General features: G+C 42.7%; 1 protein-coding gene across 6 annotated transcripts in view; it reads left to right on the forward strand.

Moving 5' to 3' along the window:
• LOC126272075 (high affinity cAMP-specific and IBMX-insensitive 3',5'-cyclic phosphodiesterase 8) overlaps positions 1-27,430 on the forward strand; it is a 1,931,196-nt gene that overhangs the window by 1,373,843 nt on the left and 529,923 nt on the right. For all 6 annotated transcript variants that reach the window (XM_049974623.1, XM_049974624.1, XM_049974622.1 and 3 more), the window contains one exon: positions 9,085-9,147. In XM_049974623.1, the coding sequence (XP_049830580.1) occupies positions 9,085-9,147 (63 nt within the window). The remainder of the gene's footprint in view (positions 1-9,084; positions 9,148-27,430) is intronic.

A 27,430-nucleotide genomic window follows, 5' to 3' on the forward strand; every position in this document is an offset into this window, starting at 1 on the left:
TAACAAATTAAACCAAATAGAACACAAACGTCAGAGGAAAGGGTGACCAATCATAAAAATCAATACACAGTATACTCCCCCCCCTCTCCTCCTCCACCCCCCCCCCCCCTACCCCCTGGCACCAACGTAGGCGTGTATTCTCGCACACAAACTATCGTGAAGGAGCCGAATAGCATCCTGCGATATACTGCCCCAAGCGTCTTGCACCTTCTGTTGCAATTAGGCAATGGTTTTTGGAGGTCCTGGAGGACAAGTAAGTTCCTACCTCACCACGATCCATACGTGTTCAGTTGGCGAGAGGTCTAATAATTCTACAGGACTGGACATTTGTACATTGCGTCGCAGCAGGCGTATGTGGACGTGCATTGTCCTGCTGGGAGATCACATCACCTTCCTATCGAATAACACAGGACTAATAACCCGTGCCATGTAGTGGGGACCAGTTACTTTACCCTGCAGAAATACCAAATGCGACCGCGAGATGTAACTGAAGGCCCCCACACCAGGAAGCTTCTGATGGGACCCGTACATCCTGGGCCAATACATTCCGGAATAGACCGCTCACCAGATCAAATGGTTCAAATGGCTCTGAACACTATGGGACTTAACTTCTGAGGTCATCAGTCCCCTTGAACTTAGAACTACTTAAACCTAACTAACCTAAGGACATCAAACACATCCATGCCCGAGGCAGGATTCGAACCTGCGACCGTAGTGGTCGCGCGGTTCCAGACTGTAGCGCCTCGAACCGCTCGGCCACCCCGACCAGCGCTCACCAGATCGTCGCTGTCCATGTGCAAGTTCATCACTCACATACAGATAGAAGCAAGGTCATCGGCGAAGACAACAGATTGCCAATCCACTCTCCAATCGACCTTTTCATGACAGCAGGATAGCCGTGTTTGGCGGTGTTGTGGTTTCAGTGGTAGCCTAGCTGAGGCACACGTGATGTTATCCTGGCTGCAGTCCGATGATTCCCAATGGTTGCCGTCTAGGAGTAGCCGTACGGTCCGAGGCACCTTGTCACGGTTCGTGCGGCTGCCCCCGTCGGAGGTTCAAGTCCTCCCTCAGGCGTGGGTGGGTGTGTTGTCCTTCGCGTAAGTTAGTTTAAGTAGTATGTAAGCTTTGGGACCGATGACCTCAGCAGTTTGGTCCCATAGGCTCTTACCACAAACTTCCAAATTTCCCAGTGGCTCTTGGTAAAACAGCAGCTGCAAGAAGTGCCCACATTTCTTCCATGGATGGTGTTCAGTAGGGCACTGCTGCTCTCACAATGTGTCGATCGTGACACGTGCCTGTGCATGTGCCAATACATAGAAAGAAGGATCCTTTATTGTATGATTATATGATATCAGAACAAACACTGGTAGCTGTTACTTCTGTAAAATATCTGGGAGTATGCGTGCGGAACGATTTGAAGTGGAATGATCATATAAAATTAATTGTTGGTAAGGCGGGTACCAGGTTGAGATTCATTGGGAGAGTCTTTAGAAAATGTAGTCCATCAACAAAGGAGGTGGCTTACAAAACACTTGTTCGATCTATACTTGAGTATTGCTCATCAGTGTGGGATCCGTACCAGGTCGGGTTGACGGAGGAGATAGAGAAGATCCAAAGAAGAGCGGCGTGTTTCGTCACAGGGTTATTTGGTAAGCGTGATATCGTTACGGAGATGTTTAGCAAACTCAAGTGGCAGCCTCTGCAAGAGAAGCGCTCTGAATCGCGGTGTAGCTTGCTGTCCAGGTTTCGAGAGGGTGCGTTTCTGGATGAGGTATCGAATATATTGCTTCCCCCTACTTATGCCTCCCGAGGGGATCACGAATGTAGAATTAGAGAGATTCGAGCGTGCACGGAGGCTTTCCGGCAGTCGTTCTTCCCGCGAACCATACGCGACTGGAACAGGAAAGGGAGGTAATGACAGTGGCACGTAAAGTGCCCTCCGCCACACACCGTTGGGTGGCTTGCGGAGTGTAAATGTAGATGTAGGTGTACTATGTCGACGTCCAGAACCTGGGCTACGGGTATGCGAATATTTCACATACCCCTGCTGATGGCAGCGACGCATCACCGATACATTGTGCCCAACATGGGTAGCATTCCGTCAGTGTCCATCCAGCTTCCCACCAGCCCACAATGCGACCCTGTACAAATGGCTGAATTTGTTCAGCAGGTGTACATACTCGTCGACTGGGCATGACTGTACTCTAGAATGAGTGCTACATGCTCTGTTCATCTCTAAACTCAGCACAGTTACTGCCCGCAGTCATATCACCGATGACCGTGACAAATGAATAACGGTACAATTCCTCAGCATGTACGTATTAAACACCGGCGCCATGGAACACAGTACTTGAGGGTGCTTCATTTTTTTCGGCCTTGTATGTATATGACTGTAGAGCTATTCATACATTATAGAGGTACACGACTCGTAACATTTAATAACAAAAAAGAATAAAACGATGAAAACTGTTAAAATATTTCGTCTCTAGTTCCTAAGCAGGTCGTTAAATGCTGTTAACCATACTGTATGCAGTAATATAGGTAGCTCCTCTCTCCGCGACAGTTGTGTAATGGAACTCCGTTGATTATTATCCCAGATCTCCATGCAAAACGAGAAAAAAAAGAACGTGGGAAACAACTGTGAAGAGATCATGAAACCTACATGGTGCCGCACACTTGGTTCGAGTATCTGAAAATCACGATCTTGAATCACTCAGTACTAAACTACAACCGTGACAGATATCCAGACTACCACAACTATTATTAGGAAAATTAGATTAAGAAACTGATGCCTGGGTACAACAAACAGAACACAAGCAAGAATTATTGTAATGTGATAAAGAGTCCGAATAGACGTCCCGCAGTGTTGCAGTTTCGACAGACATAAATGTATACAACATTGCATGTATACAGCAGGCCGGTGTGGCCGAGCGGTTTTAGGCGCTTCAGTCTGGAACCGCGCGACCGCTACAGTCGAAGGTTCGAATCCTGCCTCGGGCATGGATGTGTGTGATGGCCTCAGATTAGTTAGTTTTAAGTAGTTCTCAGTTCTAGGGGACTGATGACCTCAGATGTTGAAGTCCCATACTGCTCAGAGCCATTTTTTGCATGCATGCACGTCCAAAAAAAGTCGTAGTTCAGAGTAACACTGGCACTGCAATATCGTATTTTTCCTTCGACACCAGGCAAGTGACTTTAAAGTAAAATGTCTCACCTGTACGAGAATTCGGATAAGGGGTGTACGAGTACAGGTTGCAGACACATGGTTGAAGACATATGAAAGTTTGCGTGTGGCCACGAGTAGCCACATGGCTAGCCGGCACGGTAGCTCAGCGTGTTAGGTCAGAGAGCTGCCTGCTCTCTCTGTAATAAAGAAAAACTGAGTGAAGGGATCAGCAACGATCTTCAACGGTTGTCATGTGACGTCCGCTCCGACCCAATACAACGAACAATAATGAACACAATCAAAATATCCACGGGTGTACAGCCGGTCTATAGTGTCCAACGGGCACAATATTTCGGCGGTCGCGGCGGCGGCCGATTTAAATACCCTCCGCCCGCGGCGCGCTCCCTCCGCCGTCCGCGCCCCGCGCCACGGTAGCGCGGTGGAACAGATTGCGACGGCGTCTGAGATGACGTCGGTGTGATGGCTCTGTCCGCCGTTGGACACTATAGACCGGCTGTACACCCGTGGATATTTTGATTATCAAATACGCCGGGAGAAACTCAAGAATCACAATAATGAACACAATTCGCAAAAAAAAAGAAAAAAGAAGGCGACTGCTCGCGATAAGAGGAAAATCCGGATTCCAGTCTCGCTCGATTCATAAGGTTTTTTTCATTCTCGTCATTCCATTCTACAGCTGATAGTTGTCCATGTTCGCAATTGCGATTACGTTTAAAGTATAACGTTAATGTAGTGTTTTGTTGAAAAAGAGACCTTACAACTTATTGTTACAGCTGTTCAAAAAATGGTTGAAATAGCTCTGAGCACTATGGAACTTAGCTTCTAAGGTCATCAGTCCCCTAGAACTTAGAACTACTTAAACTTCAGTAACCTAAAGACATCACACACATCCATGCTCGAGGCAGGATTCGAACTTGCCACCGTAGAGGTCGCGTGGTTCCAGACTATAGCGCGTAGAACCGCTCGGCCACCCTTGCCGGCCTACAGCTGTTCCTCTTTGAATTTGCAATCGTGCAGAATTGTATAGTCAGCATTTTTACATGCAATAAATAACCGTTGTAGCTCGTAGCTGAGGCAGCAGGAATGCGATCACCAATGTAAAAGGTAAAAATTGTCTTAAACAAAAGAACAAGAGGAAAGTGTCCAGTGCTCACGGACGTTCGAGTATTGGTATTGTATCTCTGCCGAAGTTGTTTGGGATATGTTACAGTAGCGGTTTCAGACTCTGTAATGAAAAAGACAACCAAGCTATTTCGCAGTATGCTGTTCGCGTGTCAGACAGCATACTGCTCGCGTGTGAGATTGGTTATAGTGCTAGTGTTTCGCTGCTCAGGCTATGCGTGTTCTACACTAATTGACCAGATACCATTCCTCGGCTGCTCGTGTGACACAGAAGGAAACATTCTACAAAGACGAATACTCTCTGCTGGTTTAACTAAGTGTTCGATACATTCACAGCGTTCATAGTAAGTTCGAGAATTTTTTGTAAACACTATAGGATCTACATTTAAATTATTCTCCTTCAAGAGAATATCAGCAGCTACTGAAAACAATTATTAATTGCAGTCGATGAATGTACAAACACCCTCTGAATCACTATTTTCAATTAATTTATTAATAAAAGAAACAGTGATACAAAAAAATGCCTCTGAGCACCATGGGACTTAACTTCTAAGGTCATCAGTCCCCTAGAACTTAGAACTACTTAAACCTAACTAACCTAAGGACATCACACACATCCATACCCGAGGCAGGATTCGAATCTGCGACCGTAGCGGTCGCGCGGTTCCAGACTGTAGTGCCTAGAACCGCTCGGCCACCCTGGCCGGCGATAGTGATACATTCATTACAATGAGATCGCGGTTCCTGAGACATGACATCAGTTACGATATCAGTTACAAGGAAAGTCAATTTCTCTCTCTGTCCGTTACTGAGAGCAAAACAAGTAGAATATGTGCTTACCTCTTGTGACAGTTTAAATCCTCTTGTATTCTAAACTGGGAATGGAGGTTAGTGTATTTATCGCTATCTCTCCGTTGTGTTGAAATTAAAGAGTACTTTTGGACTGCCTCCTTAATTTTATTCTCATTATTGTTTTCTTTCTCCTCGTTGCCATTCCAAAGGGACATGTGGAGCCGTTTGTACTTGTTCTTTATAACAGATGTCCTGTTCATCTTAAAACCAGTAAGTTAATCCTGTTAAGTCTCCATTTTGTGCTACAAAGAACTCTAATGTAACAAAATACTTATTCACTGTCTCCTGTTTCAAATTTTTCCTTCAGGCTGTCACTCTCATTCCTTATTTACATCTTACTGCTTTTCCGTCCACTTTTCTCATTTTGGCGTCATCACTTCTGTTTCACGGGAGATTCTGTTCGAATACAGGGATAAGAAGAATTTTTCTCGGTTCGCAGTGAATTATTGTGCAGTTTCTTTTAAAAATTTACTTCTCATTCAGTTCAGATCAACTTGTCCAAGGTTTCTCCAATATGTAAATTTCATGTGTACCGTGACTGCAGCACGTTTGCATATTAGCCAGATACAGTTCCTGTAACCGCTTCCAGGTCGCTATGACCATAAATTTCTTGGAATGTCGTAACGAGTAGAAATCACAGGCTGACAAATGTTTAAAAAATGAAGATATGGAAATAATTCATACGTCAAATCGTTCAGTTTTCGCACTTCCAAAGGCCCTTTGTGAGACTCTGCATTGTTCTGACTAAAAACATTTATTAACACGTTGTTATCAGGTTGCTTACTTGTATGTTTGTTCGGTACAAATTTTGCAGTTTACTTTAAACTATCTTCCCGACAAGCTAGCGACTTTAAACTTTCAACATAGCTCAGAACTGGGAGACAGTTCAGTATTAACTCGCTTCCCTGTCTGGTGTGTGTCGGAGTGCATTTTGTTTAATGCTATCCTTTCCCGACGGGTTACAGACTTGAAACCTTTAACATAGCTCAGAACTCGGAAAGGATACAATATTAACACGCTTTCGTGTCCACTGTGTTGCGAAGGGTTCGTTGTATACCACCGCTAATTCTCCCTTTTTGTGTTCCACTTGCGAACTGTTCATGATATTCTTGTACTCGTACACACATTATGTTATTCCCGTATAGGAGAGGATATTTTTAATTGAAATTTCGTGCCTAGTATTGGCGGATGAATAAGATACTGTAATGTATGTGTTGTTAAAAAAAGCTATACAATGTTTCTTTGGACATACGTGCATGTCCGAAGGAATGTTGCAACGTACTTCGGAACACATGCACTGCAATATCGTATTTATCCATCGACACCGGGCAAGCGACTTTGAATTGAGATGCCTCCTCTGTACGGGAACATACATAATGAATGCATGAGTATAAGTTGCAGACATGTGGTTGACGAAATATTGGTCTGGTCGTGAAGAGTGCTCGGATAGTCTAACAGTAGGCACGCGCTCGCGATAAATGGGAAATCTAGGTTTGATTCCTGCTCCAACACAGATTTTCAGTATCGTCATTCCCTTGCAGTCGATGGTTGTTCGTATTCCGAACTCCGAGTGCAATTCATATATTTCATAACGGCTGAAGTCACCGCACTGATTCTTCCTTCTGACATGTAAGAATATCCAAAGTAATATTGTATCGTTCTCCTTAACAACATAGGCACCGCAATACCGCACTTCTCAATTGCCCTTTTTTTAAAATTAGGGTATGAATAAACGATTGATACATGACTTCACTAGAAGCTATTCATAAATTAATGACAGCATAATAATAATAAAATACTGGGTGTTCCTGGAGGAATGGTCAATTTTCAGGGATGTGACAGGAACGATCATTCAAAGCCAAATAGTTTAGTAAACGTGGCCTCTAAAAAGGCATACCGGTACTTTAACAATTATGAACACTTATTCATCTTCGATACAGTGAAACAAATCTCATTTACTGCGAGATCTTTGCTTTCCATATTTTGACACCTGGTGGTACGGATCAAAAGATGAAAAAAGTGTAATAAACATGGGCTCCAAAGTGTATACCTTAAGAGCGACGCGCACTTGTTCATCTTCACTACAGTGGAACACATCTCTTCTATCTAAAAAAAAGTACTCTCGAATAATCATTCCTATTACATCCCTTAATGTTGACCGTTCGTCTTGGGGCGCACAGTATGTCTCCATAGCGTGTAAGGTGCCAGGACATGGGCACTTACACATTAGCTTACCAACATTAGTATTAATAATAATGGGACTGGCAAAGGCATCAGCTCATGACTCTATTGAATTACGATAAATATGAGGCACTCTCGTGTAGTGTTCCCTGCATGTCTCCATGATTGAGACACTAACTTAAAGCCTTGGTGAAAATTGTCGGAAGCTGAGAATTGTGGAATATAAAGTCTGCAGAATTGTCGACCTCATTGTAGCTAGCATTTATCCTGTCCCAGTAAGCTTTACATGTACCCTAGTCACTGCACAGCTTCCCCGGACGGGAAGGAAAGAAGGTTTGCGCTCTTCTATGTCAGCGACGGACAAATAAGCTCACAACGGAATATTCACAGGTCATGTACACAGCATATTTACATAGTTAGATCACAAGATTTACACACATTTATGTGGTTGTATTTCACATTTAAAGATAGTTCATTCTTTTCAGTTGATAACAACACTGCAGCCGATCTTAGAAGAGCGTCCTTTGCTTTAATCAATGCTCGTTTAAAAGATTTTTGTTGTGTCTTGTGTCTGGTACACAGAACAGTAGACCACTCACGGCTCGTTCTTCGTTATCTCAGTCGCATAATGGAGGTTTCTTTGATTCTCTTAGGAAGAGGTAGGTTGGAAATTTGCCATGAATTAAGCGCACGAGAGTAGTCGTTGTTATGAAGCGTCTGCCTCTGTTGCAATCGGTAAACCAAGCAGACAATGCTATTTCAGAATGCAGCCGACCGTAGTGCACTCTGTTTGAAACCCTGATTGAATCGCACTGTGTCTGCCACTCGTTTTTTCATTGATTAAGCCCAGAATTTCTTGATAAAGAAGTCTATCATTAAAGCACACAAATGAAGAATCTATAATTTATCATTTAGCCTTGATCCGTTGCTCACTTCGCCAAGCTGTCTGCTACCTCATTATGAAATATATCAGTGTGCCCTGGAGTCCACAAGCAATTTGTTACTATTCCTGCTTGTTTTTTTTTCTTTTTTCTTCTTGGTAGCGCCTTCTATAATGATGTCTGTAATTGTAGATACTTTTGTTGAATTTTGGTCTTTTGAAGCCTTTTGTATATTTCTGGAATCCGTTAATATCACCATACTGCTTCGTTTGAAAGACCTGCGGTATTTTACTACGTCCCTAATTGTAATGGGTCCACGTATCAGATTGTTGTCTCTTTATGTAGAGAATATAGGAATTGATCATTTCCTACAGGATTATATGTTTCTTGCCGCTGATGATCTTACATCCATCAGTATAAATCTTTGTCGAATTCAGGTTGAGGGTATTGAGCAAAACGTTGATTTCAATCTTCATCTTGTACAATATTACAGTATATAGGATTTGTATACTTTCTTGTATGTAACTGAATGGAATATTGTGAACGTCGCACCTGATGTAAATCGTGCAGGTAAAGGCATTTATGAGCGAAATGTATATATTTGGGATTTTCCATCATCAGCAGACAAAGTGTAAATCTCAAATTCTATAATTTCCGCTTGTAACTTCCGACTTCGTCTTTTTCGGATCAGAATTTTTAATTTTAGATTTACATATTGCCCTTCTTCACCATTCGTGAAAGAGAGTATCATTAACAGGGAAATACCACGTATAATGCAAGTCAAAAGCTATTAGGTTTAGTATACTATTTGACACTATTAACAATCAGTGTACGTAACTCATTAAACTAATTTTGTTTCAGAGGTCATCTTTGGAGCTCCGGTTTGGCTACCTCACCAAAACCAACAACCAAACTCCGCTAAAAGTGAGTACGACTAACTAAAACTATAATAGCAATAATACAAATATTCCCAGTCTCTCTTTCAATTTGCAGCCGAATTTTCCGAAAGTTAATTGCTGACTAATTCAGAAAATTTCCTTGCAATGTAATATACTCTTTCTGCATCTCTTATGTGAAGAGTGAAATGCATAGAGCGCTAACTGGTGGTACACGATGGTGAGACAGATTCTGTTCGAATCTGTCACTATATTGAAGACCATTGTTTTGGTGCAGCGCACTGCCCAGCTGTGTTTCTTAGACGTTTTTCCATGCCACTGATTCCGAATGTTAAACCAGTTACCATCTGTCTTTCAGGCACGGACGAACGCGAAAACAAGTACAACAGAATTAGATAGTTACCGTACTTGTTACGGAACATCACAGCAGAGCGAGATATCGTACGGTACCACTCTCCGCAGATTAGCGCGGTACTGTGGCATTAAGAAAGACATTCGCTCGTAGAAACAAATACTAGCCCGCGATAAAAAATAAATAAAAAATTTCACGTGCGAGTTCAGAAGGAACAATATTTCCAGGCTAAATAAGAATCTATCTTTCTTTGCAGTACTTACCGATGGATATGTAAGGAAATTACGGTACAACAAGCAAAAAAAAAAAAAAAAGTTAAAAGCCTAGAAAAAGAGTCGTTTGATGTGTGTCTGAGGTAAACCTGTTACGTCACTTGATTCGAAAGGCTATTCACTGGCATTAACTGCTGGCGTACGTAATTTGTCAAGTTGCTTAGTGGGCAATTCTATCTCGTGTTTGTTGATAACCCAGAAAAGACGTGATACACACAGCTTTGTAAAGAAAGACTTCAGCTCTATGGGCAACAAGGGATAGGTTGTAGACTGGGTAGATACGTTCCTTGATTTGTGTGGAAGCTGTTCTGGATTTTCTCTCCAAGTATAAAAACAGGAAGGCCGAAATACCACATTTTTGCTGCCGGACGTGGAATACGTCAAGCAACTAAAGTCGTGTAATAGAAATAGCTACATCTACATCTGCGTGATTACTCTGCTATTCACAATAAAGTGCCTGGTAGAGGGTTCAATAAACCACCTTTATGCTGAAACTTCCTGGCAGATTAAAACTGTGTGCCCGACCGAGACTCGAACTCGGGACCTTTGCCTTTCGCGGGCAAGTGCTCTACCATCTGAGCTACCGAAGCACGACTCACGCCCGGTACTCACAGCTTTACTCCTGCCAGTATCCGTACAGAAGCTCTCCTTTCTTTCAGGAGTGCTAGTTCTGCAAGGTTCGCAGGAGAGCTTCTGTAAAGTTTGGAAGGTAGGAGACGATGTACTGGCAGAAGTAAAGCTGTGAGTAGCGGGCGTGAGTCGTGCTTCGGTGGCTCAGATGGTAGAGCACTTGCCCGCGAAAGGCAAAGGTCCCGAGTTCGAGTCTCGGTGGGGCACACAGTTTTAATCTGCCAGGAAGTTTCATATCAGCGCACACTCCGCTGCAGAGTGAAAATCTCATTCTGGAAGTACCTTCATGCTGTCTCTCTATCGTTCCACTCTCGAACGTCAAGCGGGAAAAACGAGCACTTAAATTTTTCCGTGCGAGACCTGAGTTCTCTTATTTTATCGTTATGATCATATCTCCCTATGTAGGTGGGTGCCAACAGAATGTTTTCGCAATCGTAGGAGAAGACTGGTGACTGAAATTTCATGAGAAGATCCCGTCGCAACGAAAAAGGCCTTTGTTTTAATGATTGACACTCCAATTCACGTATCATGTCTGTGACACTAACTCCCATATTTCGAGATATTACAAAACGAGCTGCCCTTCTTTGTACTTTTGATGTAATCCGTCAGTCCTACCTGATGCGGATCCACACCGCACAGCAGTACTCCAGAATAGGGCGGACAAGCGTAGTGTAAGCAGTCTCTTTGGTAGACCTGTTGTACCTGAAGCGTCCCCTTATAAAAATTATACATAACTGTGCTTAAACTGACACACAATATTTTGATTAGCGCTACGCAATCTGACTTTCAGTAATCCCTACAAGAGAATGGCCCTGACTAACATTAACCTATACCTTTCACATATCACTTAGCTCACCAAAAATCTTCGTTACTCGAACTACTGCAATACAGCGAGCGCCACTACTGCCAGCTAAATAAAAGATTCAAACTACGGAAGACACTAACTACTGATAGGCATAGTTAGCAAATGAAAGATTTTGATAGAGAACAAACAATGTATTTACCTTAATAGTCATAATATATATAGCAGTTCATGACATCCAGTCTTACAAATTTCAAAACTCCACCATTTCTCTCCCCACGTCCGCCACTGATGGCGGCTCACCTCCAACTGCGCAACGCTATGCGCTGTTAACATCCAGCTGCCCAACACTATAATGGCGAGTATTACAACAATGCCAACCATCCACTGACTGCACACAGCACAGCCAGTGATTTTTCATACAGAGCTCTATGTGGCGTTACCAATAAAAAAAAAAACCTAAACAGCCTACTTACATAGCCCCCATGCTCCACACAAAAAAAATTTACAAATTGTTTTGGGCAGTGGCCAATACAGATTTGAAATTTTTTTTCATAGTTACAATAACAAAGAAATGAAATGCACACACTTATCGATACAATGTTGGTCAATAGCTAAAATTTTCTCACAGCCCATAAAGACAGTCCTGATCGTTCATAGCAGTAAAATAGCAGTGTTTTTGCTCAATGTCTGAGCAGTAAAAGAAAATGCACACGGAAGTAGTGGATTTCCATGCAGTCTTGAAGAAGTAGTGTTGTCCTTCCAACGGTAAAACAGTGCTGACTCTTGACGTGCTGACAGGTAATGAGCCACAACAGAGCAAACCCACAGCAGAGTCAGTCGAAGTTTTGAAGAATATTGGTAGGTTGGTCATCACAGAGCAGACCCACTGTAGTCCTAGTAGAGATTATGGTATTGGTGGGCCACCAGAGGTGCAGACCCACTGCAGTCCTTGTAGAAATAATGGTATTGGTGAGTCATCAAAGGTGTAGAGCCACTGTAGTCCTTGTAGAGATGGCCAGCAGCCAACTGTTGCGACTGTGCAGGTGCACAATCACCATCGAAGAGTCTTGTGGAAAATATAGCAAGTCCGTAAACCACCAATTGTCCAGTCACAAAGAATTTGTTTGAAATGTCCTTAGAACCAGCAATGCTGTTATCCAGTCCCTAGCTGAATCATTAACACACATACAAACACTATCAGTCCCTACTTCTCACATATTGTCCATATACTATGACCAACAGAAACGTGTGCAGTGAAATGTAATTTACAAGTTACTTAATTTGATGGACTGGTGTCAATTACAATTTTATAACATGAGAATACAATAACAAAGGTACAAAATATATCATTAAAGAACATAATAGTACGGTTAACATTTGCAGTAATACAGGATTTACAAAAGAATCGAAATAACCAATACATCAGTGTTACAAAAATTACGACATAAGTACATAAATAAAAGATCAGAATAAATTTTGAAACATCAACTTCACACATGAGCATTAGCAAAAACGGAATAAATAATGTGTAAACATCTTTACAAAGTAAATAACATGTTATTAATGCAAATTATATTTGAGGATAACAGTATTCCTCATCATAGTGATTGTAGCTTAGTATTAGAAGAGAAAAAATTCTATGAAACAGTACACAAAGACAGGAATAAAATAAATACACAAGGATACACAAACACATAGTGGGATAACACAAAAGGAAAGGACAGAGTTTGTTTTCAGGGTAGCATTTGGTTCTGCAGTCCAACCCGAAACTTCATTCCATAGGTCGTCCCTCTTATTTCAACATTTGCTCCATCAGAAAAAATCCTATCCAAGCATGCTTTCTGTATTCTGTTCACACCCTCTTTCAAAAATAATTTTTCTCCACTGTACACTACTTTTTTTGCCAAACTATTTTCTTATAGGTTATCAATGCTTTTCTTCCAATTCATCATAGTTAGTTTCTTATATAGTCTACCCCCTCATAAACTAACTTAAACCTTTTGAGCTCAGATGCTAAACTAAGGGACGACGCAATGCAGCAGCACAAAACAATTAACACAAACAGCAATAACAAAAAAATGCAAATTGGCAAAAAAGGCAGCAATATAGGTCTTAGCAAAGCATATGCAACATTACAACTAATATGAAGCAATGAACAGCAACAAGAAAAATAAATCAGTAGTAAAACTGGCTTATGTGAAAGGTATAGGTTAATGGTAGTCTTTATATATATATATAATGACTGTTAAGGTAAATACATTGTTTGTTCTCTCTCAAAATCTTTCATTTGCTAACTATGCCTATCAGTAGTTAGTGCCTTCCGTAGTTTGAATCTTTGATTTTGCTGGCAGTAGTGGCGCTCGCTGTATTGCAGTAGTTCGAGTAACGAAGATTTTTGGCGAGGTAAGTGATATGTGAAAGGTATAGGTTAATGTTAGTCAGGGCCATTCTCTTGTAGGGATTACTGAAAGGCAGGTTGCGCTGCGCTAAACAAAATATTGTGTGTCAGTTTAAGCACATTTATGTATAATTTTTCTAAGGGGACGTTTCATACCTTCTAAGTGTTCCAGAGTAAATTCCATAGAGATTTTGAGCAATGGAAGACTCCCCTTCCAGCGTAATAGGATAGAAGACTTGTGGGGCAATAGAATGTCTATTTAGAAGGTTGAAATGTACGGGTCGTACCTGTTTTCACAACAGAGGCAATAGTTATGTCCTCTACCACTTATATCTATTTGTGGTAGAATTATGGGAGCATGTTCTGCTCTCACGAATTATATATTTTCTTGGGGACATACGATCTCCTATGTCGAATAAATGCAGATTCTGCAAACACAGAGCATTGTAATATGAAGTCCATTAATTCTACATCTGCAACTACATATATACTCCGCAAGTCACAGTATAATGCGTGTCGGAGGGCACTAGTCACTTCCCTTACTGTACCATTTGCAAATAAAGGGAGGAATAAACGACTGCCTCCGTATGAGCTCCCATTTCTCTTATTTTCGTGGTCCTTGCACAAAATGTAAGTCGGCAGCAGTAGAACCACCCTGCAATTTTCTTCAAATGCTGGATATCTAAGTTTCTTGAATAGTGTTCCTCGAAAAGAACATCGCCTTCACTCTGGGGATTCCCATTAGAGTTCCAAAAGCATTTCCGTAGTACTTCCTTGTTGATCGAGCATACCGGTAACAAATGTAGAAGCCGGCCTCTAAATTCCTTCGATGTCTGTCTTTAATCCGACTTGGTGTGGTACCAAAACACTCGATCGTTACTTAAGAACGGTTCATACTAAAATTCTATACGTGTTCTCCTTTGCATATGAACCACATGTTCCTAAAAATCTACGAATATACTGAAGTGGTCTATTCGCCTTCCCTGCTGCAATCCTTACATGGTCGTCCTATTTCATATCTCTTTGCAGCATTACGCCTAGATATTTAATTGACGTTACTGTGTCATTCGACACTCTACTATTGCTGTCTTCGAACACAGCGGGATTGTTTTCCCTTCTTATCTGCATGAGCTTATTTTTTATACATTTAGAGATAGCCCCCATTCATCAGACCACCTAGAATTTTTTTCTAATTCATCTTGTATCATCCTACAATTACTCAACGGCGACTCCTTCCCGTTCACCACGGCATCCGCAGATGCCTTTTCACCTTGTCCGTCAGAGTATTTTGGTATATAGAGAAGAATAGCGGTCTTGCACACTACCAAAACACTCTCCATCGCGGACAACGTACTGACTTCCACACTTAATAATTCTTGAAGCCACTCACGTATCTACTACCCTACTCCTTATGCCCTTACGTTCGTTAACAGTTTGCAGCAGGTCACTGTGTCAAGCCTTTTAGGAAATCTAGGAACAGAATGTGACACTTGCCTCTCGTAAAAGGTACGTGGGATATCGTGTGAGAAAAGGACAAGCTGAGTTTCTCACGAGCTATACTTTATAAAACGGTGCTCTTTTGTGGAAAAAAGCTTTTCGCCTCAAAGAAATTTGTTATATTTATCCTGAGAATACGAGCCAACCGTTGTTAGGATATTGGTCTGTATTTGGTCTGTAATTCTGCCGGTCAGTTCTTTTACCCTTCTCATATACAGCAGTCACCTACGCCCTTTACCACTTACATGGAACTTCTCGCTGGGCGAGAGATTCGCGTTAAATGGAAGGTAAGTAAGGGCCAATGCCTTAGAATACTCTTGGCAGAACCGAATTAGCATTCCATCCGGAATGCCGACGTATTTCTTATCAAGTCCTTCTGTTGCTTGTGTATCTGTGTGACGGACAAACGATGGTATGTGTGTACGATTGTCTATGTGAATGGTATATTAAACGCGATATTTAAAACTTCTTCTTAGCTTTTGCTGTCTTCGACTGCCACTCCAGACTAGTCAACAGATGACTAGATAGAAGCCTTCGACCCGCTTACCGACTTTACGTAAGTCCAGAATTTTCTTGGCTTCTCAGCAAGATCTTTTACTAACGTATAATGCTGTATTAGTTTATACTTCGCGTATCGATCTTTTTTCAGACGCACGAACCTCTACTAACTTCTACCTGTGGATATTTGCGGAGTTCGCTTTTGAACAGACACTGCTACAGTCTTTGATTCCTCAGAATATTCCGAATCTTGTTATTAAACCACGGTGGCTCTTTTCCGTCCTTAATTACTTTGTCGGTAAAAGAGCAATTTAGAATCCGTTTACACTACCTCGTGGTGAAAGCATGAGCTCTGCTAATGGAAATTGTCTTCGCGAGCAGTAGTGCAAAAATTCTAATAATGTCTTTCAGTTCACTGATGATGAGGAGAAAACAGTGACACTGTAAACAGAGAAGACGACGGAAGATTCATCAAGAATGAAATGTAAATTATTGTAAAGGGGGGGGGGGGGTATGCTATGGCGACTGGAGTGGTATTCCCATGGTCTTTCCACTGAAAATATTATTTCTACAAAAATTAAAAATTAAATTAATTCAAAGAAAGGGAACCATTTTAAGTGACATTACATAAGTAATGAAATTTTTACTCTGCAGCGGAGGTGGCGCTGATATGAAACTGACGAATTAAAACTGTGAGCCGGACTGAGACTCGACCTCGGAACTTAAGGCTTTCGGGGGCAAGTGCTCTACCGACTGAGCTGTCCAACGGGTCTTGAGCTGTGCTTGGATAACTCAGTTGGTAGAGCATTTGCCAGCGAAAGTCAAAAGTTCTGAGATCGAGTCTCGCTCCGGTACACAGTTTTAATCTGTCGGGAAGTTTCGTAAGTAAAATTATTCAGAATTTGCTAACAGCAGACCTGTTGTGCAGTGCTCCATACTGCCTGTATCATAACGTAGGAAGAATATCCAGAAAGCAATATCTGTTTTCATGTAGCACGGAAGCAGTGAAGGGAACTTATTAACCGCTACAATGGCTCAAACAGTAGATTAATGTGCTTATGGAGGACGTAAATAGCTAAAAAAAAGCCAATAAAATGATTGTGAAAGACGAAGGTTTCTTTCTACCGCTCACAAACACCATTTATCTGCATATTTCTGCATCTGTATACTATCGATCAGTGAAGGTTAGCGAATATACAAACAACATAAGTATACGCAGAAAAAGCAGTAACGTGTATCAGACAATTGTATGGTTTTCGACAATACGAACTCTATGACAGACGTCTCGATGATGTTGCACCACTGCAAAATGACAAACAGTAGGTCACAATATATAACCGATATCTCATCACCTGCCTTTACTGCGTTATCTACAACCAATTTTCTGTGCCCAGATACAGAACTACGTTAATTATATGCGGGAAAAGATTTGAACCTGCAATTAATATTTTTCTTACATTATCTGATAAGATGATCGATTTACCATTTTATATAAGACTTAGGATCAATATTCACTTACTTACAAAAATGAGTAATATGTCAAGTGTGCATCTTGTCTAATCCGCTGTGTTTTAATCACTTTATTGAAACTTGCTATTTACACTTCTATGAAGAATAATGAAAGAACGTACGACAGCATAACAATTGGTGTTTAGAGAAACATGACTAAGTTATCCAGCGACTGAGTTCGTTGTGTATTGAAGTCCTCGTGGCAGTTTCGTTGCTGAATAGGGTAACAGGACATGCATTTCAGACAATATTCCTTGCCAGTACGATTGATACGTAACAGTAGCGAGAACTTCATCTCCATACATAATTAACCCATTCAATCAGTTAACGAAGTACTCTCATAAGAGAAATGTTTTATTGTGTAATAAAGTTATTATGAAACAGATTAGAGAAATTTCTGGGAGCGCTATGTATAATGATTGCCTCCATCAATTACTGATAAGAAGACATTTCAGTGGAGCAGTGGTTAAATACTTTTAAGAGATATGACTGCTTTTAAGTGTGAGTCCTGAAACGGTTTAGCCCTAACTTTCAAATGGAAGCAGTGTACAGTTGCTTCTTGACATGCGTTATAAGTCATCATTGTCGCAGGTCTAGTTGGAGTGGCTAAAATGGAGAATATTCTACACAGATGCAACTTGAGTTGTGATACTGCATAAAATTTGCAGTTTATTTGAGCTGTTTTTGATCACGTGATACGAATCAGTGCCCCAAAGTCTTACAAGAAACAGACATGAGAGATGGAATCAATACTGCCTGCGTATTGACTACGGGAGCTAATAGGAAATTCATCTATTCCGATAGCACACTATTAATTTATCAATTTTTTGTGCACAGCCGCCTCATCGTATTGGTTCATTTCATTCGTACGACAACAAAAGAAAGGAACCCCAGAAACACACATAGGAAGTAATTGTAAATAAATCATCTTTTTTTCTCTCTGCCTTGCCTGGTGTACAGTGCGTTTCGAACAACCGAGAAAAATAATCGCTTGGCTGCTCCTGTTTGTTTGTGTTTTAACAGCTGCTATGACGTTTGATTCTAGACTCTATTGGTAGAAACTAGTTCACTACGGACGACCATCCACTTTGCTCCCGCTGAGAGGGAAGTAATGAGCGTTCGCCGCACGCTGGAGGAACAGCGTTCGCATTACACCTCGTAGCTTTTTCCCATCGAGGCGTGACAGGATGCTATTAATCACGCCAACGATAGGGTATTCTTGCTCGGGATGAAGCCCTCGTCGTTTGGCCGCGCTGTGGGAGGCTCTTAACCTCGCGCGAACCAGGGATATTACTACGCTGGCGACGGCGACGGCGACGCCGCAGGTCCCGCGTGTTCACCGTGCGCGTACGGCAGGCAAGTATCCGCTTTCACCTCTCCGTCGCTTGTCGATGGAGCCATCACGCGATCGCGCTGGGATGAATACGGCGAGGCTCGAGACCGGTTTCGTGTTACGTGTTCCGAACTGTGGCCTGAAATCTGTAAAACAACCCTGTCCTCCGAAATAGGATCTCAATGTTTGATGTGATCATCAGTCGTTTTATTTCTTTCCCTAGCTTTTTTTTTTTTTAAAAAAAAGCATCGACAGTCAGAGAAATTCGTTGCCGTTTAGTTACCTTTCGAGACTTTATTAAGCCTGTATTTTCACTCTTTAAAAAAAAAAAAAGAGTGAAGCCCCTCCACGCCTACACCTACATGATGGCCAACACAAAACGTCCTCTGCTGTCTCTTCATATTGGTTAGTTTTTATTAAGTGAGGTCTTCGCAAGATGTGGGTAATGCGATGTTTGCGTACGTCTGGTTATGGTTAACCATTAATACGGGCGCAGCTGGAGATAGATTGGGTCGAAAGTTGATAGAAGCGTAGCGGTTTGAAAAACAGAGGAAAGATGTGCCAAGGCAAGAGCCACGGTAAAAAACGTGTGCGATGGTCTTGTCGGGTAGTAAGAGCAGTAACGGACTGCTTGCTATCTGCGGCAGATCTTGCAAGGCATAGGTGGGTACCATGAGTACCTTTAACGTTGTGAGGCTTTGTTAGTCGGTGGCTGCAGCTCGATACTGGCGTTGACTTCTCGACTAGCATCAGCATACCAGTAACTGTTGGTTTCATCGTCGGTTTGTGTCCGATAGGTCAAACAACGGATTCACAGTGTGGTGTAGTGCAGGTGGTTTGCTTCTGCGTTAGTGTGAGAGCTTGTCGGCTTCCCTGCTGTTGCCTTTTGGTCGTCCGCGATTGCAGTTGGCACACCCAGACTGTATTGCTGACGTCCAGGGCCTTACCGATGTTGTCGCTTGTGAGTGTGCGTTAGCTCTCTATAGGTGGTTATGCCCCTAGCAGTGTCTTTGGTCGGTTCTGCTTCCACCTGTCGTTGTGTTCGTAGTTCGCCACAGTAAGGATGAAGGGATTGTTCGAATATAGTCGTGGCGAGTTTCTTGAATACTTCCTTGAGGGTTTCAGTACGGTATTCATTGTGAAGATCCACGGTGCGAGTGTAGTGCGGAGTGTTTCTAATGATGCGTAGCACTTTGTTCTGTACTATCTGCAGGCGGCACAGTCGTGTAGGAGCTGCATGTCCATTGACGAGAGCTGGGTACGTCATCACAGGTCTGATTAGTGTCATGTATATGGATCTCGACATCCTCGTATATAGTGTGCGTTCCTAGTTGAGCTTAGGATAGAGTTGTTTGAGCCTCGAGTGCGCTCTGTTGGCAACGCATTCTATGTGGTCCCCTCCTGTAAGTTTCCTGTCCTACCAGACATAGAGGTATATCACTTTCTCTTGGAAACGTATTGGGCGTGAATGTAGTATTACCTGTCTACAGCGTTGTTTGTGCAGTAGCTTTGGTCTGCGTGTGAAGAGAACTGCTTCGAGCTTGTCGATGTTTACTGTAATAGGGCATCGTCCCAACCAAGGATCGGCAGTTCCGAGTGGCGTCTGTAATCGTGAATTTATGTCCGATGGTTTCCAATTTTGCGCAAGGATGGCTATGTCATCCTCGTAGATAGCCAACGTCGTGGTTTGTGTTGCTGGGAGATCATTAATGTAGAAGTTAAACAAGATGAGCCCCAGTATATTTCCCTGAGGTTCTCTACCTTGGATAATATGCTGTGTCGATTGTTCACCCTGCAGGTCAGTGTTCGTGAGATATTAGTGTATGAGAAGAAAGAGTCCGTCAGGGAAACCAGCATCGTGTAGTTTGCGTATGAGGCTTTGTGCCAGAGACGGTCGAAAGCTTATTCGATGCCCAGGAACAAAGCCCCCGTGTGTTATATGTTCAACTACGCGGAGGAGTTGTTGTGTTGTTGAGTGGTGATCCCTAAAGTCGCACTGATCCGGCCTTACGGTGTCATCGGCGATGCAGTGCCCAGTGATGCGTTTTAGTATTATCTTCTTGACAATCTTGCTGAGCGAGCACAGCAGACTAATGGGTCGGTAATTTTGTGGGATGGAGTGGTCTTTTCCTGAACATTATGATCCTGGCCGCCTTCCAAAAGTCAGGGACGTGTTGGTGGTTTATGATGGCATTCGTTATGTGTGTAAGGTAGTGTACGGCTCTATCCGTGAACTCCTGGAAGACACGGTTTTGAATGCCATCGGTACTAGGGGCTTTCCTAGCATTGGAATGCTTGATAGCCCAAGTGATTTTGCTTGTGCTATTACGTCTGATTTAGTTGCGCGTGGGCTGGGCTACAAGTCGTGTAACCTCCTGGTCCGTTTCAAGTGTGAATAATGGGTGTGAAGGAGCCTGATTCGGCATGAAGGACGCTGAAAGTGTTGTGGCCATAAGCTCTGCCTTCTTTTTCGCCGATTATGCAGTGCCGTCTGGGCCTTGTAAAGTAGGAACGTAATATTTCTCTTTGGTGAACTGCCTGGCTAGCTTCCATACGTCAAGATGTGTGGAATCTAGCCTTGCGAAATTCTGCCCCCATTGGTCGTTTATAAATGTTTGTATTTTCTCTCGTAATAGTCCCTGTATTCCTTAACTTGCAGGCACGCTGCCAATATCTCCTGAGGCGATTCCTCATTTGGATTAGGCTTAGGATTTTCTGGGGCAGGGCCCTCGAGAGTTGTTGTAGTGTTGAATGTGAAGTGGCTTCAGACATTGCGTCCTGGACAGCAGTAATAAGAACCTCCACCGCCTCATCAATCTGTTGCACGTTGTTAATTTCGTGCCTGTTCAGAATACGACTATCAAGCGTTTCCTTGAACGAGACTCCAGTTCGCGTGCTAGTAGTTCAGTAACCTGCATGGTTCTGTGTCCTGCAATATTTCTTCCGTGTTAAGTATTACAGGCTTTTGATCTGAGTCCAGATCGTTTTCAGCCTAAGATTGAGTGTGCATGTGATGCACTTGATGAGGACCTGTGTGGGCAAGTACGTGGGGACGTCTGGCCCAAGTGTAACGTAGTTTCGTCCTAGTTCAAATGGTTCAAATGACTCTAAGCACTATGGGACTTAACATCTTAGGTCAGCAGTCCCCTGGACTTAGAACTACTTAAACCTAACTAACCTAAGGAAATCACACACATCCATGCCCGAGGCAGGATTCAAACCTGCGACCGTAGCAACAGCGCCTTTCCGGACTGAAACGCGTAGAACCGCTCGGCCACAGCGGCTGGCTTCGGCCTAATGCATGTTCATATAATTTCTTGCTGTTTGAGGTACGTATTCGTGAATTACAGTCGGGTTGTTTCGCGCTTAAATCTCCAGCGGTGAATACCCGCGGTACTAGTCTTGGTACAGCAGACCAAATTACAACACGTCTAAGTAACTTATGGCGGTGCATACTACACCCATCATCTCGTGTTCACGTTTAGATTTACGAAAACTTTTGATGTAATTATGAGACAAAATACTTTTATCAGAAATAAGTTTCAATTAACAGGACTTCTGAAATTATTCCAGCGCAATTGAGAGAAGACGTATTTGCCACGTTCAGTCTGTACGACGATTGAAATTTTCTGCCCACTATATCTACGACTAACCCAGTCTTCGTGGGGTGCTGCAAGCGAAGGCAATGCTCGCCTTCTAGTATCCGCTAAACAAAGTCGTACAGTAGCTAGCACATTTGCTATCATTCTGATGAATTGGGGTTTATATCCTTGGGGTGCTATCAGAATTTGAGTTCGTGCTTTTTGTAAATTAGTTAATGCGGAAGCCGGGTTAGTTCCTTTTGAAGAGGCCACCACGTTTTTCCATTTTTGTCCTATCCGGTAATTTTCACCGTCTGTAGCGGCCTCATTTTCAGCGGGATGTTAAACCCTGATCTTCGTTTCCTTCAGTCTGCTCACACCCAAATTCGAATCCCAGTGCTGAAAAAGCCATTCGATGTGAATTTCTTGGGGTTCGTGATGACAATTCTTAAAACTTCCTGTCATGAGGTGTTTTCTGCTTTCCCCACGTGAGGGGGTCTGCGAGATTTTGCTAAGCTGATTGCTGTATGCCATATCTTTCTTCAGCTGCAGCTTCCGTCCCTGTTTACTAGTACTGGAACACCATGGGAGTGTTACAGACCGGTTACCGTCCGCCACCGGTTTATCAGTGATGCAGTGATAGCGCCTCAAGGTCATTGTGGCGAATCGCCGTCGATACTATTTCTACGCCAGAAAAAAATAGAAGAAAGACCTGTAGACAATCGTCAGTGTTCCAAGAGACTACCAATTGACTCTCAACACAAATAATTGTACTGTATTACCTATAAATAAGAGGAACGATCCAGTACTGTTCGACTACTCAGTTACTGATCGATTACTGTAGACAATAATAATCGTAAAACGCTTGGGAACAATGTCTGGAGCGACACAAAGTGAAACGGCACATATAAAATTGGTTGGTAGAAAATCTAGACTGAAATCGTATGGAAATGAAATTCATCAGCGATAGAAATAGGTGACGAAAGACTCGTTTGGCCCATTCTTGAGTATTGCTCTTCATTATCAGTTTGTATTAACTGAGGAAATAGACATGATACAAAGAAGAGCAGCGCGTTTCGTTGCGACTTCATAAAGTAAGCATTATGTACACGCTCGTCAGACTTCAATGGTAGACATTATAAGAGGAACGTTTTTCAGTAGGAGAGTTTTATTGTTAAAACTGCGAGAGCGTGCGCTACGAAAAGGGATCAGGCAACATATTACTGTGTCTGACACCCGTCACGCGAAACGACCACGGTGGTGACATAAAGAGAAAGAACATCTGATATGAAGGTATACCGGCAGCTCTTCTTCCCATGCTCTATTCAGGAATATGACAGAAAAAGGGAGAAACATCGGAATATATTTGTACTCTTTTTCAGATAGTTCCTTACATACGCAGTCATATAAACCTGAATATGCACCACGATACTGACTGTGGTGTAATGACAGAACGATGAATAAGCTACGAGAAGCATGCAGAATTGAGTGTGACGCAGAACAAAGCGGCTCGCCACATGAAGTGACAATGTTTCACGCGATAACAGGTTTCGCTAGAGCGCTGGCGCCTTCTTCCCGCAGGGCACAACTTTATACTACACAACCAGCTGTTGGCCTGGTGGGATGTTTGTTTCGCTTTAGCAACGATCGTCACTGACAGATTTCGTAAATAAAACACAGTCTCAAACAGTGTGTCTCAGTAGACACGTCGTCAGAATCCGCACCCAAACTCAAACATCCTGCCAATGTAAACGACACTAGTCACTGGGGGGGAATCGCTAAGTCACGTAGCACGCCATTTAACGGAGCCATTTGAAAAAGTTTTTGGCTACAGGTGCTTGTTTGTTTTAGTCGGATTCCTCCTACTTTTCCATGACTGTTCTAATAGCCTGTCCCATAAACGACATGGGATTTGACCTCTTAGATAAAGTTCTCGCATGCTCCTATCTTTAATGATGAGACTGAAAACCATTCTGTTCTTTTTTCCTTAGGAGTCTGCTGATTTTTCAGTAGGATGGACCAATAGAGGCCAAATCACTTGATATCGTACATGGCCCGCACTACGAACGTGAACAGATGTGCTCCTCGTAAGTGACAAGAATTTTATCGTAGGAACGCTATCTAGACAGAAGAAAATCTTAAGTAAAAAAGTGTTTTGATACTGTGATGCGAGCCCTCTCACAGTTGTTAAAGACGCGGACGTGATATTTTTGTATGAGCGTTAGATTTCATGTTGACAACTGACCAAAACGAAATTGACTCTTACTATTGGGGAGATATGCCTACTCGGGAATAGCGGTTATATAATTTAGAAATCAAAAGAACCTGTACTTCATGCTCCACAAAGTTAATCCCTAATCTTCATCACGCCCGTACTAAACCTTGCAATTACGTTATTTAAAGTAATGGCCACGAACAAAGATTTTGACAACCTAGGCTACATAGTTTGTGAATATGTCAGCGACTCAGGCTACATATCCAGCGTACACGGTGCAATAGTAAGAACTGATGGTGTGCGAGAACAATAGCGATCTTTGTCACGCTAAATTCGGGATGGTTTCGATAGCATCATTTGCAAAACAAAAAATATTTGCAATTTTGTCGAGCTTTATTTTTATGCTGAAAAAATCTAGCATTCACAGTCTTGATGAAAATGTTTGCATTAACTTGATTGGATGTTGCTTTGGATCTATGTTGGGACATGTTAAGGATGTCGTTTAAGCTTCACCTAAGTTCTGTATTTATAAATCCTAGTACCCATGCAGAGTGACCTCAGGTATACTTGTCTTACTACGAGATTGTAGAAATACAACATTTTTAAGCAGTACATTAATATTGGATTCTAACCTACAACATTGCGCTTACACGTTTAATGTTTCTTCTTAGTACAGCGGTATCAGTACACGTGTTTACTGTGTTACGACACCGACCATGCTGCCTGAATCTCATTTTCTGAACTGTACATGTACTGACGTCCGTCGGTTGCTCCATCTGTATGACTTGATACGCTGCCAAATGACTCTGTGCCAACTGTCGCCTACGTAGCGTAAAAACATAGCGTGGTACATTGAAGCAGCGCATCCATCAGCGCTCCAGAAATCTCGCCATCAGAGAGTAGAAATAATTTGTGATTGGAGTTCCTTCCGACTAGCAATGGCGAACATTTAATTCCAATGCTGCACTGCGTGAATTTGGGTTGAAGTTTCGAAGCGTAATTGACATTCATACATACAGGGTGTTTCAAAAATGACCGGTATATTTGAAACGGCAATAAAAACTAAAAGAGCAGCGATAGAAATACGCCGTTTGTTGCAATATGCTTGGAACAACAGTACATTTTCAGGCGGACAAACTTTCGAAATTACAGTAGTTACAATTTTCAACAATAGATGGCGCTGCAAGTGACGTGAAAGATATAGAAGACAACGCAGTCTGTGGGTGCGCCATTCTGTACGTCGTCTTTCTGCTGTAAGCGTGTGCAGTTCACAATGTGCAAGTGTGCTGTGGACAACCTGGTTTATTCCTTAGAACAGAGGATTTTTCTGGTGTTGGAATTCCACCGCCTAGAACACAGCGTTTTTGCAACAAGACGAAGTTTTCAACGGATGTTTAATGTAACCAAAGGACCAAAAAGCGATACAATAAAGGATCTGTTTGAAAAATTTCAACGGACTGGGGACGTGACGGATGAACGTGCTGGAAAGGTAGGGCGACCGCGTACAGCAACCTCAGAGGGCAACGCGCAGCTAGTGCAGCAGGTGAGCCAACAGCGGCCTCGGGTTTCCGTTCGCCGTGTTGCAGCTGCGGTCCAAATGACGCCAACGTCCAGTATCGTCTCATGCGCCAGAGTTTACACCTCTATCCATACAAAATTCAAACGCGGCAACCCCTCAGCGCCGCTACCATTGCTGCACGAGAGACATTCGCTAACGATATAGTGCACAGGAGTGATGACGGCGATATGCATGTGGGCAGCATTTGGTTTACTGACGAAGCTTATTTTTACCTGGACGGCTTCGTCAATAAACAGAACTGTCGCATATGGGGAACCGAAAAGCCCCATGTTGCAGTCCCATCGTCCGTGCATCCTCAAAAAGTACTGGTCTGGGCCGCCATTTCTTCCAAAGGAATCACTGGCCCATTTTTCAGATCCGAAACGATTGCTGCATCACGCTATCTGGACATTCTTCGTGAATTTGTGGCGGTACAAACTGCCTTAGACGACACTGCGAACACCTCGTGGTTTATGCAAGATGGTGCCCGGCCACATCGCACGGCCGACGTCTTTAATTTACTGAATGAATATTTCGATGATCGTGTGATTGCTTTGGGCTATCCGAAACATACAGGAGGCGGCGTGGATTGGCCTCCCTATTCGCCAGACATGAACCCCTGTGACTTATTTCTGTGGGGACACTTGAAAGACCAGGTGTACCGCCAGAATCCAGAAACAATTGAACAGCTGAAGCAGTACATCTCATCTGCACGTGAAGCAATTCCGCCAGACACGTTGTCAAAGGTTTCGGGTAATTTCATTCAGAGACTACGCCATATTGTTGCTACGCATGGTGGATATGTGGAAAATATCGTGCTATAGAGTTTCCCAGACCGCAGCGCCGAAACAATGGACCACCAACTTAGGCCAATAAAGCAGCAATTCGGCATGTCATGAATTCGGCAAGTCCTTTGTAGGTTTCCAGAGGCGCGTGGCACAGATGTCTACGCACACGTCACTGAATTTCTGTAAAATGTGGGCCGTTGGTTTGCGGGCTCGGGGCTAACACCCGATAAAGATGCTTACGACTGTAGCACTCGAGCAGCCGACCACCTTCGCCTCTTCAGAGATCCTCGTTCCCAGGTGCCGGGCCATAGCAATCTGTCCTATGACAAAGTCGTTTATATGGTTTATTTTTTCCAATTTACGGCTTATGTCCTTGCTAGAAAAGTTTCCCATTCATCTACAGTACGCAAATATGATTTCCTCTCGGTGTCATTTGACCGCAATGCCCCCAGGCGGCATTCAACCTCGCAGCGGGCAGTGGTCATAAGGTTTTGGCTCAATAGCGTACGAAATTGGAAGTTGTGAATCAGTCTCTAAAATCAGATTAAATAAACACAACATTAACCAGTAATTAAACTTTGATTGTGCAGTTAGGATTCATTTCGGAGGCATGGGTCTATAATCAGGTGACATTTTTATTTTCAGTCCAATACTATTGCTGTGGGGAGACTAACAGTATCGAAACGTGTACGACATTCAGCTTGTCTGAATATATTCATTACTGGCCATTAAAATTGCTACACCAAGAAGAAATGCAGATGATAATCGGGTATTCTGTGGACAAATATATTATACTAGAACTGACATGTGATTACATTTTCACGCAATTTCGGTGCATAGATCCTGAGAAATCAACACCCAGAACCACCACCTCT

This window comes from Schistocerca gregaria, chromosome 5, assembly GCF_023897955.1.
Source record: "Schistocerca gregaria isolate iqSchGreg1 chromosome 5, iqSchGreg1.2, whole genome shotgun sequence".
NCBI lineage: Eukaryota > Metazoa > Arthropoda > Insecta > Orthoptera > Acrididae > Schistocerca > Schistocerca gregaria.